The 13,435-nt window shown below is 42.9% G+C and overlaps 1 protein-coding gene across 1 annotated transcript in view; it reads left to right on the top strand.

Moving 5' to 3' along the window:
- The window catches only part of Dgk (diacyl glycerol kinase 1), a 419,783-nt gene that overhangs the window by 231,406 nt on the left and 174,942 nt on the right, over nucleotides 1–13,435 (top strand). The window contains exon 9 of the mRNA XM_067148158.2: nucleotides 10,815–11,020. Within this exon, the coding sequence (XP_067004259.1) occupies nucleotides 10,815–11,020 (206 nt within the window). The remainder of the gene's footprint in view (nucleotides 1–10,814; nucleotides 11,021–13,435) is intronic.

Below are 13,435 nucleotides of genomic sequence, written 5' to 3'. Positions count from 1 at the left end.
TGACTGGATTCACGGTCATTGGGAACATCTGGAAACGAGAAAGCTGATCTTCTGGCAAAAGCAGCGGCTACATCTAATATGGAAATTTCTTATGATAAAACATCACCTAGCTACGCTGAAAAAATCATAAAGAAGCACGTAATCCAACAATGGAACAACATTTGGACTTCTTCCACTAGAGGCCAAGTCACCAGAGAAATAGTCTTTCCTGAGGTTTTCAACCGCCTGCAAAGTAACGTGTTGGTGCCAAGCTTTGAAATTACTCAATTTTTGACTGGTCGTGGCAAATTTGGTTATTATTCTCATCGATTTGGAATCAATCGTCCTGGTGGCTACGTATTTGCGGATCCTCACAAACAGTGGACCACCTACCGTTTGAATGTGCTGCATTTGAAAGAAGAAGGCATGACTTGAACTCTCATTTGAATTATTGCAACACTGCATTATCAAAACCCCTGTATCATTTGTTTAAGAAGCCATGCTACTACAAATATTTTATTAACTTCACTTCATTTTCCGTCGATTAGATACATGAATTCATTTTCATTCTAAAACTGAATATGTATTTTAACTATAACCCTAGTATACTATGTAAAACAGGGTTCCAAACTGCTTTGGATATTCAATAATAATAATAATGTCTGTATGTATGTATGGATGTATGTACACGCATCACGGGTGAAGAGAATTTAATGAAAATCGGTATGCAAAGTCGGGGAATAAGTCGCTACAATCTAGATCATAAATAATTTTATTCACGCTGAGTGAAATGGTAGTTTAGTGGAAGGCCTAAAATGTAATTCTCAAATATTTATGTTATTAGTGGTCGTATTTTAATAAGAATCGGTAAGCAAAGCCAGGGAATATATGCTACAATATAGGCTATAAATAATTGTATTCAAGCTGACAAAAATGGTAGTTTAGAGAAGGCCTAAAATTTTAAATTCAAACATTTATTTTATTAGTGGTCCCATCTTAATGAAAATCGGTATAAAAAGTCGGAGAATAAGTCACTATAATCAAGAATAGAAATAATTTTATTCACGCTGAGTGAAGTGGTAGTTTAGGGGAATGCCAAAAATTTCATTCTCAAATATGTATGTTATTACTTATTAGTGATGCTATCGATAAATACTACCTAACTAAAGTTATATAATATTAAATTTCCGATCATTTATGTCTTAAACATGGTTATCATACCGGCTATGATCACAGAAATATTCATGCTTTTTTTTAATTTTTTGCTAAGTCCATATCAGCGCCGAGTCACGAGAAAATGGGTCAACAGAATTTAATGAAAATCGGTATGTAAAGTCGGAGAATAAGGAACTACGGTCTACGCTATAAATACTTTTATAAGACGCCCAACTATCACAGAGACGGAAGAAAACTAAATGTGAAGGCCTACAAACAGCAATATCATTACATTGACCATTGTTTCTTGTAATGTGCTTTGCGTCTTCTGTTGCCACTCATCTCCGATAGATAGGATTATTGCTACGTACCGAGTATTTTTTTAATTTGCTTTACGTCGCACCCACAGATAGGTCGTATGGTGACGATGGGATAGAAAAGGGCTAGGAGTGTGAAGGAAGCGTCCTTGGCCTTAATTAATGTACTAGAAGAGAACGTCGTGCGTTGAAAATGAAGTCCGTTGAACTGACATTTATCTCTGAAGCTGGACTTGATGCTTGCATGCATAATACTTTCTTAGTGATCTGGTGAAGGTTTGGATAGTTTTGTCCATTTGTTCTCTAATAGGACGCTATATCTTCTTCCCTTCCACAATTTTGATTTGAATATATTTCCAGCTCATATGTTGGAGCAGGACCAACCATCGTCAGCCTACGAATCAAACTTCATTACTTTGGCCGGTTGTATCACAGTCGTTGAGTCTGATGTTTCGGGAAGATTAGAATGCTCGTCATTCATGCACTTCTCCTTCATCATAAAATTTTTACCTAATAACAAAAAAAAATCAAATAGAAAAAAAGTCGAGTACGTCGCTATGTAAGTCTGCATTAAATGCGCCGTGTAAGGTAAAAGTTTATGCAAATAGTGGCTGCTAACAGCGGAGAGAGGAATTGGTACGTATTGTATCAACTCAACGCTATTTTCACACAAGAAATTTGGAATTTGTCAGAAGCAATGAAAGTACTTAGGTATCTTATTCCTGAACAAGCTACTATCCTGAAAAACACATATGTTAATATTCAAATTAGTGCATTCCGTGCCTGACCTCTGCTGTTACATCACATTTATCATTGTCAGATATCATTTATAGAAGGCGAAATGGTGCCCACAGGAATGTCGCCACGTTATGGTACTTATGAATGGTGAACTTTTCTTCCATATACGATTTGATGTGATTCCGCAAAAGTTCCATTTCAGAGGCCTCCCCACTATGACGCTCCTGAGTCAGATGCTGTAGGAGCGTCATTTTGCATTGTAAGACAAGGTGAAGTGTGGGTGACTTCTCGCGTTCTAATTCCTTTGATGCATTCCTGAAGGGATGTAAAATAGACTTACTTAAAATGTGTATCAAGACCACTTCATGGAACGAATTTAAATTGCCCGATAGGCCTATTTCAAATGGTAAAGCAAAAGAATATAGAAGGCTACATGACATAACAAAATAATATCTTAAGGAGTACCACTTAGTTCATCAGCCTGATATCGATGTCATCCATAAGACTCGCTTGTCCTTTTTCAGCTAGTTTTACCACAACACCGACTACTGACAATGAAGAGATTCTGATATCGTTAAACGAGTATTCCAGCGAGTGTCGTTGGACTGTTGCAATGATTTTTCAAGAGCGTTTATTAGGCCCTTTTGTTTTACGAGAGTAACAAGTCCTTTCATCGCAGACATAAGGGCATCAATGTGTGGGCAACCAACTGGCATAAACTAGGTATTGAACGTATTTCTTAGCACCATGTTGAGCATAGGACAGGCGCAATTCGTCTCGTACAATCACGCAGGGCAGCGATTATGTTGACGCATTGATCAGCTGTAAAAGGCACGTCTTTTAGTACGGTCTCGGTAACACCATGAACCATACAGAGTCTCAGAAATTTCCTTTTAATATTATCACCTGTTTTAGGCTCGCCTGGAAACCTGGTCGTGAACAAGACAGGAGACTTGAGTTCTCATTCCACAAAATAAGAAATCATGCACGTTACGTTAGGTTACATTGTGCGCTACATGTCCACATATCCGTGGTGACTGCGCATTCCCTTCTGCTCATAAAGTCGAGTACCTCCAGCGTAATTGAATATCGTAGACGTTTAGCACTTTCTGCTACGTGTCAGAACCCCCTGTGGGTGGGGGCGGTAGACTAACACCACGGTATCCCCTGCCTGTCGTAAGTTGCGACTAAAAGGGACCCCACGGGCTCTTAACTTGGAAGCGTGGATTGGCGACCACGGGGCCTTAGCTGAGTCCTGGCATAACTTCCACTTACTTTTGCCAGGATCCTCACTTTCATCTATCCTATCCGACCTCCCTTGGTCAACTCTTGTTCCTTTCCGACCCCATCGGCATTACGTATGCAGGCCTAAGGAGTCTTCCATTCGCACGTCCTTCATGGCCCTTGTCTTTCTTTGACCGATACCTTCATTTTCAAAGTGTTGGATCATTTCCATTTTCTCTCTCGGATTAGTGTTATATAGAGGATGGTTGCCCAGTTGTACTTCATCTTAAAACTATAATCACCACCACCACCTACGCTTCGGGACACGGTTGTTGGATGAGGTATGATATCTGTTGCGGATACCTTTCCATACATCTATCGAGCGTCAACAAATGTCTGAGCGAGATCCAGAAAACCATCACCTCCAACTGTCCCATATGACCTTGTCTCGAGCACACATACCAACACATTTAGCAACAATCAATTACTGAGGAGATTAGCACACAAAATTAACGTCTTCCTCATCACTGTCAACTACAGGCTCGAATACCGACCAAATACGACTTTAAGTTTAGGATCCGGTTCAGAAGTCTTACATTGTGCGGTTTTTAGATTTTCTTTTTACTTCAGGTTTTTGCATAGGTTTCTTTTCTTTCGGAACTACAGTCTGCATTCATTTCCGATAATAGGATAAACGGAGGAAGTCAAACAAAACGACAGCAAACCTGATTGTCTCCATGCGACCGTAATGCAACTCACTCCGCCGACTCGCAGTACAATATGCGCACTGAAGTAGTCAGCCCATAGCACTATCACAGCGTTGTCCTTGGATCCCAACTCCTTCACCAATACAAATCTCCGTCCCTCTCTTCCGACTCCAGCAATCCTCCAAACCCGGTGAATCTCCTGGCCAGAAAGAAGGCGTTACCTTCTAGGTGGCCCGCCCCTTCCCTTCGGGAAGAGGAATGAAAACTTCCCCCTTGGTCCCTTGGTTGTCCTTGGCTCACCGCGTACGAATGACATAGCACTGCCCAGACCGGCCCGTGCGATGACGCCACGGGCTTCGTATGTTCGAGCCTTTCAAAGCCCATTGCCATCTATTACCAAAGCAACTCATGGGCTGGGCTGCTGTGCAGGACTCTCCCTCGAGCACCGATCATGAGTCCATGGACGGAGATGTTGTCTAGGTGAGGTTTGCTTTTATAATACTTTACGGTGGGCTGGTAAATCGACTTCTTCTCGGCGTCCACCTCTTCAGGCTGACCAACGTGCGACTCGAAGTATGCTGTGGTTTTAGCACAATTGCTGCAAATAATGTTGCTCGACGTTGTCTCTAACCTAGAGCCTTGAAAGGCTGAAACACCCTCTTACAGTTAAGAAGCGATATGACACTATTGCAAATATTGTTGAATCACACTATATACTGTATTCAATTAGACCTTCTAGTGTGTTTTCAGACGCATCTATCCCCAGAGGCTAGATGGAAGCAGTGGATACTCGTTTTTGGTCACAGCGCTCGTCTATAAACTCACTTACGGTAGTCTGAACATTTTGGTCTTGTTCTATTCTCTTGGATTCAGTCTTTTTTAATTATTTTCGTTTGCGGTAGGCTTGAACTTTCTTTGAATGAAAACCTACAAGCTGTTTTCCAGACAGTGACCGGGTCAGGGATGGAATGATTGAAGCCCCATCTTGCGGCGAGGATGAGAATTATGCCAGCTGCCGAGGCCTGTGGCACTCCTCTGGGGCAATAATTAATGACTAACAGATGATATGAAATGATGGTGGAGAGTGTTACTGAAATAAAAGATGACAGGGAAAACCGGAGCACCCGGAGAAAAACCTGTCCAGTCTTCGCTTTGTCCAGCACAAATCTCACATGGAGTGACCGGGATTTGAACCACGCAACCCAGCGGTGAGAGGTCGATGCACTGCCGCCTGAGCCACGGAGGCTTGCTTGGACCTTCTTTATATTAAGATATTAAGACATCTCGAGGGAGCCTGTCAACCCCTAGAGGGCGCGTCCCCAGGTGACGGATAAGGAGCCTACGGAAATGTGGGCTGGTTCAGGCATCCCCGAAATGAACTCACGAACCAATAGGCAACCCAACTCCTAGGAAATTTATAATATTGGGACTCCCTCTCTTCAGGGGTCAAAAATATGGAGGGCACATTATCAGGTTAATGAGCAAAGACCTTAACGGTCGTTACTATGGAGAAATTGGAATCGGTACAGTGTAGTTGGCGGAAGTGGCAGCCAAGTTCTCTGTACCAAGTTGGGACAGGTTCCAGTTTTATCCCAGATGGAGCTCCATGTTGGTGAGCTGCTTCAATGTATCTGAAGGTATAAGGTCACTAACAGTGCTGTAAGCACAGCTCGGAGACTGCAGAAGATTTGGCGGTGGATGAACTATTTATGGTCAACGGTGGCACTCAGGTCTTCCAGGAAGGCTACCGCCTTGGCGTCATGTAGCAACCGGCCGTAAAACTTTAGATAAAAACATTATTAATCATGGAGCGAACAGAAAAGTACACGAGTGAGAACACTAGAGCGTCCCCCTTAAGCAACGTCGCATGACGGTGTTACCCGTTTCCAACTGTCCGTTTAGTCCATAGTTTGCTTTTAGTTGGTGGGTTCCGTCTCGAAGTATTCTGTGTCATGAATTTTCCTGAGGATACGTTTTCCAACATTTTTCAGGTCATCCACGGTACCTTTCCTCTTCAATAACGGAGTCTCTGCTGCGTATGAAAACTGGAATTTTACTACAGTTCTGCGATGACGGATCTTGGCATTCTTTGAAATGCACTACTCATTGTATCGGTTTCGCGACAGTTGGTAGGCTGCGTTGAGGGAGGTGCCGTCTCTGCTATCGAGATGAACCCATTCACCGAGACACCGGGAACGATCAAATCTACCAACCGTTCTATGAGTGGTCTTCTAAGGGTTTTGTTCCTTTTTCTTTGGGGGGGGGGGGCTGTAGGCTCACGAAATATATACTTGATTTTGTCAAACTATATCTGCAGTACTCTTCACCGTTGTCTCGTGTAGGACTTTGGCAACAATGACAGCTTTCTCTCAATTGTTGGCTAAGATCGCGATGTCATCTACTAAGGCCAGAAATGTCGATCTTACTAGTCCCAGCTCTAAGTTTGACTCCTAGATTTCTCATTTTATTTTCCTAAGGTTGAATGACTTTGTCGAGCACCAGATTGAACTAAATGGAGGAGAGGCCATGTCCTTATCGTATTCTGGTTTCGATTCGTGATAGTTCTCCTTTGAACTTCACCGTTGATATGGGTGTTCGTGAGGGTCTGTTCAATAAGGGTGCGCGTGTTATAGTCATCGCCTCATTCTCGTGGCACTGAGAATGGTTATTAAATTTTTGCTAACTTTTATAGTTTTTATATTACTGAAAGAAGTCCGGCGTGAAGTTTATTGAGACACAGGGATTTTTACCGAGTACTGGAAGGAAAAGATAGACGTATTCTATATCAAAAGCCTACATACACTCCATACATTTGCTACATTATCATAAACATACAGATTTTATGACGGTATATGACAGCAATCTTCTTTCACGTCGAATGGAAGAGTATAAACTAGAACATTTCAGCAAACCCGCGCCTTCAGCTCATTTCGCTTTTGCTCCTAAATCTGCCTTAATCCATCCAGAAAGCCTCAGTGCCACTTTTAAATCCGCTAGCTTACTTGGAATAAATGTGATGGAGTCCATTCCCCCTACAGTCACTTTACATACATAATGCTGGCCGGGAAGTGTTAACAAAATAGAAAGCTTGTCCCATCTTGAGCCTTTAAAGAAGGAACATTTCACCAGCCTTGCGTATGAGTAAGCTTGTCCTCTTTAAATCGCAGAATACAGAATATCGAGGAACGTGGTAGTAGAAGGGCGTTGCCGCTGACTTCTCACTAATGTTCCAGCGGTAGGATGCCGGCCTCCGGATCTCAAGATAGCGGGTCCAAACCCGGCAGAGGTAGTCGGGTTTTGAAGGGCTGGAAAAAAAGTCCATTCGACACTGCATATCGTACGGTGTCAGCATGTAAAAGATTTCCTGTGACGCATGTTGTGTTTACTGGAGAAAACTCAGCCATAGACGCCCAAGAGAGATTGGGTTTCCTCTGCCCTCTAATAAGCTTGGAGTAAAATGGAACGTAGAAATTGACGAGCCAGCAGCTAGATGGCGTCAAATTAAAATACTTCCACATTGTAGCTGAGGCCATACGATTATTATTATTATTATTATTATTATTATTATTATTATTATTATTATTATTATTATTATTATTATTATTATTATTATTATTATACGAGGCAACTAGTTTTCTTTTTCTCGCGAACAGGAGACAACACGGAAAATCTAAGATATGCATTTGGAAATATAGGGCATGTACTTTTGCATAGTGCCTAAAGACAAATTCTGACTTCAGGAGATTCTCCTAGGAAAGTGACAGAACACAGGCCATTGCTAAATACACAAGACTTCATACAAAGGACAGGTCTACACTAATTACAGACCTTCGAAATAATCACCCAAGGTTTCCACTGTGCGTTGCCAGCGGTGAGGCAGGCGTTGAATACCATTCGCCGCATGTGTATCGCTAACGCGTGACACCTATCTCCGAAATGCTGTCACGATGTCCTCTTTGTTAGCAACCACTTCGCCACTGTTCTATGGGGCATGGCATGCACACCTAATGCTTCCCGCAGATCTGCATGGCATTGGCGTGCATTTCTACCGCGGAGAACTGCTATTTTAATATACGATCGTTGCTCCTGCTTGTTGACTTCGATTTTGTGACGCTCTCACTCACACACTGAACTTGGGGGCATGCTTAGACCCACACTGTTGTTTATATACACCATCCAGTGGCATAATACGCAAGTACATACCGTACGTTTCCAAATGCATATCTTGAATTTTCCGTGTTATCTCCTCTCCGCGAAAATAAAATAGTTGCCGACTTACGTCTCGACCTACGTATTATTATTATTATTATTATTATTAATTAATTAATTAAATTAGTCAGTTCTAGTGAAATACCTGTAACAGATTCCTAGCACAGTACGCAATGGTTTTTAAGGAAATGCTCTTCGTCATGACGTCACAAAACTACCTTCTGAAAGTAAGAGGCCATCTGCGGTGCTGGTGTTGATGAAGCTGGTGCAGATTTACAAAGATCCATTTTTGGTAAATAAGTTGTGACCGATTAACCGATTACACCGTAGAATAGGGAAGAATGTCAATTAAGCAGAAGTGAGTGGCTCAGGCGGTACATCGCTGAGCTCACTTTTGCGAGGTCGATCCCAGCTCAGCGAGGTGATATCTGAAGGTACTGAAATACAGGGTGGGCAAAATAAAACTGGCTCAGAAAATAGTTATAAGACTTACTGTAAAGCCAGTGAGTAAGATTATATTGAATTGCATGTCTCTTTGCGATATCCGAGAAACAAAACAGGGAAGACGCCATATGTTAATTCTCCGATGTAAGGTAGGCATTGGGGAAGTTTTGTTGATAATGGCAGGCCACATATCCTATTGCCAATCACAATAGTGTTCGGGAGTGTCTACTATAACGGCAGGCTCACTTGGCATCCGCGATTCACAGTCGAGATGGAGAGTTTTCATTATAAAAATAGGTCCCTTTTCCTAATCCCAATCACAATCCAGTTGGAGAGGCTTGATTATAATCGGGAAGTGCAGGATCAAAGTTGTAGACCTTTCCAAATTGAACGGCGATTGTGTTGTCTGTTTTGTGATACGACTTACCGTTTAGCCACCAATCATCCCGAAACGAAGGTATGCACCGTCATTAAAGTTCCATTTTCCGGGGCCAAAAGTTATACATTTGAACAACTTTGAATTTTTTCTCAACGAAAAGAGTGTCCAGGTTTCGGGATTAGCACTCGCATACATATGGAGTAATTAAGGAAGAAAGTAATACAGTTAAGGAAGCAGAAATTAATAGAAAATAGTATTATAACTGAGGAGAGCCGTATAGAACAAATATGTAAATCCAAGTGGATTTATTGGAAAATAAATTGCCCCTAAATAAATTGAGATTGTATCAGTTACGGATTTAAGAAGATAGTAACAGAGGAGAAATTTAGGTGCAGGGATTCTTAGGTAAACAGATAAGAAGATGACTTATGGTGTTGTTACTTAAGCCTAAAGAGGCAATGCAGAGGCAAGAAATTAAAGCAGAAAACAGAAGTAGAATAGAAACACAGTAAAAATTATAGCAAATGCCAGAAAACACCTTACGGTGTGAAATAATCGACTACACTAGCGGTACTGTTCAAATATTAACAACGCCCCTTAGTGCTATTCGAGGACGATTGTAACCTCCAACGGTATTCCGCTAATATCCCTCAGAATGGCCAATTGACTTCTATCTTGCTTTCTACCCTGGGATGATTATACTCTAAATATGAAGTTTGATCGAGATCTATGCAGCCGTTTTGCCGTGATGGTGGAACAAACAGGCAAACAGACAGGAAAAATAAAAACCACTAATTCGGTCTTGAGTTGACCTAAAACGGATAAATATCTGAAAAATTGGCAAAACAAACAAAATTGCAGACAGCGGACTCCCTACAACTTTATTTATATAGATTATTTGATCTTTTTTCTTCTTCTTCTTCTCTTTATACTTATTCTTAATCTGCTTACCATTCAGGGTCGATTTTTCCCTCGGACTCAGCGAGGGATCCCACCTCTACCGCCTCAAGGGCAGTGTCCTGGAGCTTCAGACTCTGGGTCAGGGGATACAACTGGGGAGGATGACCAGTACCTCGCCCAGGCGGCCACACCTGCTATGCTGAACAGGGGCCTTGGTGGGGGATGGGAAGATTGGAAGGGATAGACAAGGAAGAGGGAAGGGAGCGGCCGTGGCCTTAAGTTAGGTACCATCCCGGCATTTGCCTGGAGGAGAAGTGGGAAACCACGGAAAACCACTTCCAGGATGGCTGAGGTGGGAATCGAACCCACCTCTACTCAGTTGACCTCCCGAGGCTGAGTGTACCCCTTCCAGCCCTCGTACCACTTTTCAAATTTCGTGGCAGAGCCGGGAATCGAACCCGGACCTCCGGGGGTGGCAGATAATTATCTGATCTTTCCGAAGGGGAAAATGGACACCATTTTTTTATGTACTTCGTGGCCTTTTCCTTATTTTTACCGATGCCCTTATTCTTCTTGTAATTTTTCTGTCTGGTTATTTGCTAACAGAGAATGGTTGCCCAGCTGTACTTCCTCTTAAAAGAACAATTACCACTACCATACGACATCTGGAACTCCCAAACTGGAGTGGCACGTCTATTTGGACTTTGTTAATGATTCAGTTTTGGTATTGCTGCTTGAGTGTTACTGTTCTTTGTTTTGCAGTTTGCAAGTACACAGTCCACGAACGGTGTGTCCAGAGAGCCCCAGCGTCATGTATAGCAACCTACGTCAAATCAAAGAAGACATCACAGCTCATGTCGCATCATTGGGTGGAAGGCAACTGTCATGGCAAATGTTCGCGTTGTAAGAAGACCATTAAAAGTTATAACGGCATTACAGGCTTGCACTGTCGCTGGTGCCACCTCACTGTAAGTTTAATTCGCTACGTTTTTACTAGTTTTAAGGTTTTCGCTTCCAACTGCTTGCACCAGTCAAAGAAGCATTTTAAATTATAGAATTGTGGTTTTTGTATTTATGTGTCAAATACATCATATCATCATAATCATCATCTGTTTACCCTCCAGGTTCGGTTTTTCCCTCGAACTTAGCGAGGGATCAAGGGCAGTGTCCTGGAGATTCAGACTCTTGGTCGGGGGATATAACTGGGGAGAATGACCAGTACCTCGCCCAGGCGGCCTCACCTGCTATGCTGAACAGGGGCCTTGTGGAGGGATGGGAAGATTGGAAGGGATAGGCAAGGAAGAGGGAAGGAAGCGGCCGTGGCCTTAAGTTAGGTACCATCCCGGCATTCGCCTGGAGGAGAAGTGGGAAACCACGGAAAACCACTTCCAGGATGGCTGAGGTGGGAATCGAACCCACCTCTACTCAGTTGACCTCCCGAGGCTGAGTGGACCCCGTTCCAGCCCTTGTACCACTTTTCAAATTTCGTGGCAGAGCCGGGAATCGAACCCGGGCCTCCGGGGGTGGCAGCTAATCACGCTAACCACTACACCACAGAGGCGGACCAAATACATCATATACGGTAGTTACATACTCATCAATTTAGAATCTTCTGTTATATTCAATCCTTGGATCACTTGACGAGAATACACCCACGGTATCCCCTGTCTGTCGTAAAAGACGACTGAAAGGGGTAGCAAGGGATGATGGTGAACCATGAGATAACCTGTGATTAGTAACATAACGCGAGGAACACCATGGGCCGATTTTACTTGCGATTGGTACCACTATTCGAGAAACACCGCGGGTCTGTGATTAGTATCATCGTGGGTGGATCACTATGGGTTTTCAGTACCCGTGATTAGTACCAATGTATTCGAAACACCATGGGTTTACGTTACCTGGGAGCAGTGCCCCTACGTGAGGAACACCAATGGTCTGGGCGTTCCCTGTGATTAGTACCAGTATGTGAGAATCACCACGGGTTTGGGTGTTCCCTGTGATTAGTACCACTATATGAGCGTCTACGTGAGTGGGCTTTGCCTATGATTAGTACCACTATGTGGGGAACATCACGGTTCTGGGTGGCTCCTGTGATTTAGTACCACTATGTGAGGAACACCATGGTTCTACTTTACCAGCGATTAGTACCTTTAAGAGAGGCCGGTGACCTAGATTTTGGACCCCTTCAGACAGTAAGCATCATCGACTTACGAGTTTGATTTGGAAGCAGTCCCTTGTTCAGTTTATATAAGTTATTGTATGGGAAGGACGGGCATAGCGGGTCGGATCCACTACCTGTTTTATGTCCATTATCATTGTTCATCGTCATCGTTTTGAATTCTAGTCAGTGGATGAATTTTGGAATTTTAATTGTCATTACATTTCGTACCATCAGGGACCGATGACCTAGATCTTAGGTCCATTTAAACAACAAGCATCAACATCATCATCATCATCATCATCATCATCGATCACTTGACGGCAGCTCTCCAGCCGTTTTGATACTCAACAAACTTGTTCAGGGATGTGTACATCTCTCATGATCTGATCGACGTACTTTAATTATGTCTTCATCTGGCGATTCTTTCCCTCCAAAGGACCTTCATGAACAGTCTCAAAGTGACATGTCTTTTATGGTGCCAGACTATGGCGTTCCTTCTCTTATAACTATGGGATGGATTTAATAATAATGTTATTTGCTTTACGTCCCCCTTACTACATTGTTACGGTTTTCGGAGACGCCGTGGTATCAGAATTTAGTACCGCAGAAGTTATTTTACGAGCCAGTAAATCTACCGACACGAGGCTGACGTATTTGAGCACCTTCAAATACCACCGGACTGAGCCAGAATCGAACCCGCCAAGTTGGGGGTGAGAAGGCCAGCGCTTCAACCGTCTGAGCCACTCAGCCAGAAGGGGAGGGAATTATCCCTATACGCCTTTTTATTCCTCTTTTCAGAAACGTAGACTTCTAAGTTATTAATCCCTTTCCTGCTACCGTAAGCCTAAAACTGTGGTTTTCATAGTGCCTATAATCTATAAGGGTTGGAGCACACGTCATGGCAACTATTCATTTTCCGCATGAATGCGGGATCGAGCAGACAAAAGGAAATACAGTATACAGGTGGGAGTGGAGAGTATAAGGTGCTGCAGAATGTAACAATAACGCCGAGTAGGTTTGCCAGGTGCATGATATAAACCGAGGAAGCTGTCAGCCATGGAATCCTTGTGCTACATAATATTTATTCTCAGAGTACATTCACTTTTACGGTAAATCCTCAAAGTAGTCCCCTAGATTTCCCACAACACGTTGCCAAAGTTGCGGGTGACTTCGATTACCAGTCGCCCCACCAAGTGTGAATTTTGCAATCTCATGTTTC

The sequence above is a fragment of the Anabrus simplex genome, chromosome 5 (genome assembly GCF_040414725.1).
Source record: "Anabrus simplex isolate iqAnaSimp1 chromosome 5, ASM4041472v1, whole genome shotgun sequence".
In the NCBI taxonomy this organism is placed as follows: domain Eukaryota; kingdom Metazoa; phylum Arthropoda; class Insecta; order Orthoptera; family Tettigoniidae; genus Anabrus; species Anabrus simplex.
Note: the sequence above shows the minus strand (reverse complement) of the source record. Positions and strands in the feature narration are given on the sequence as shown.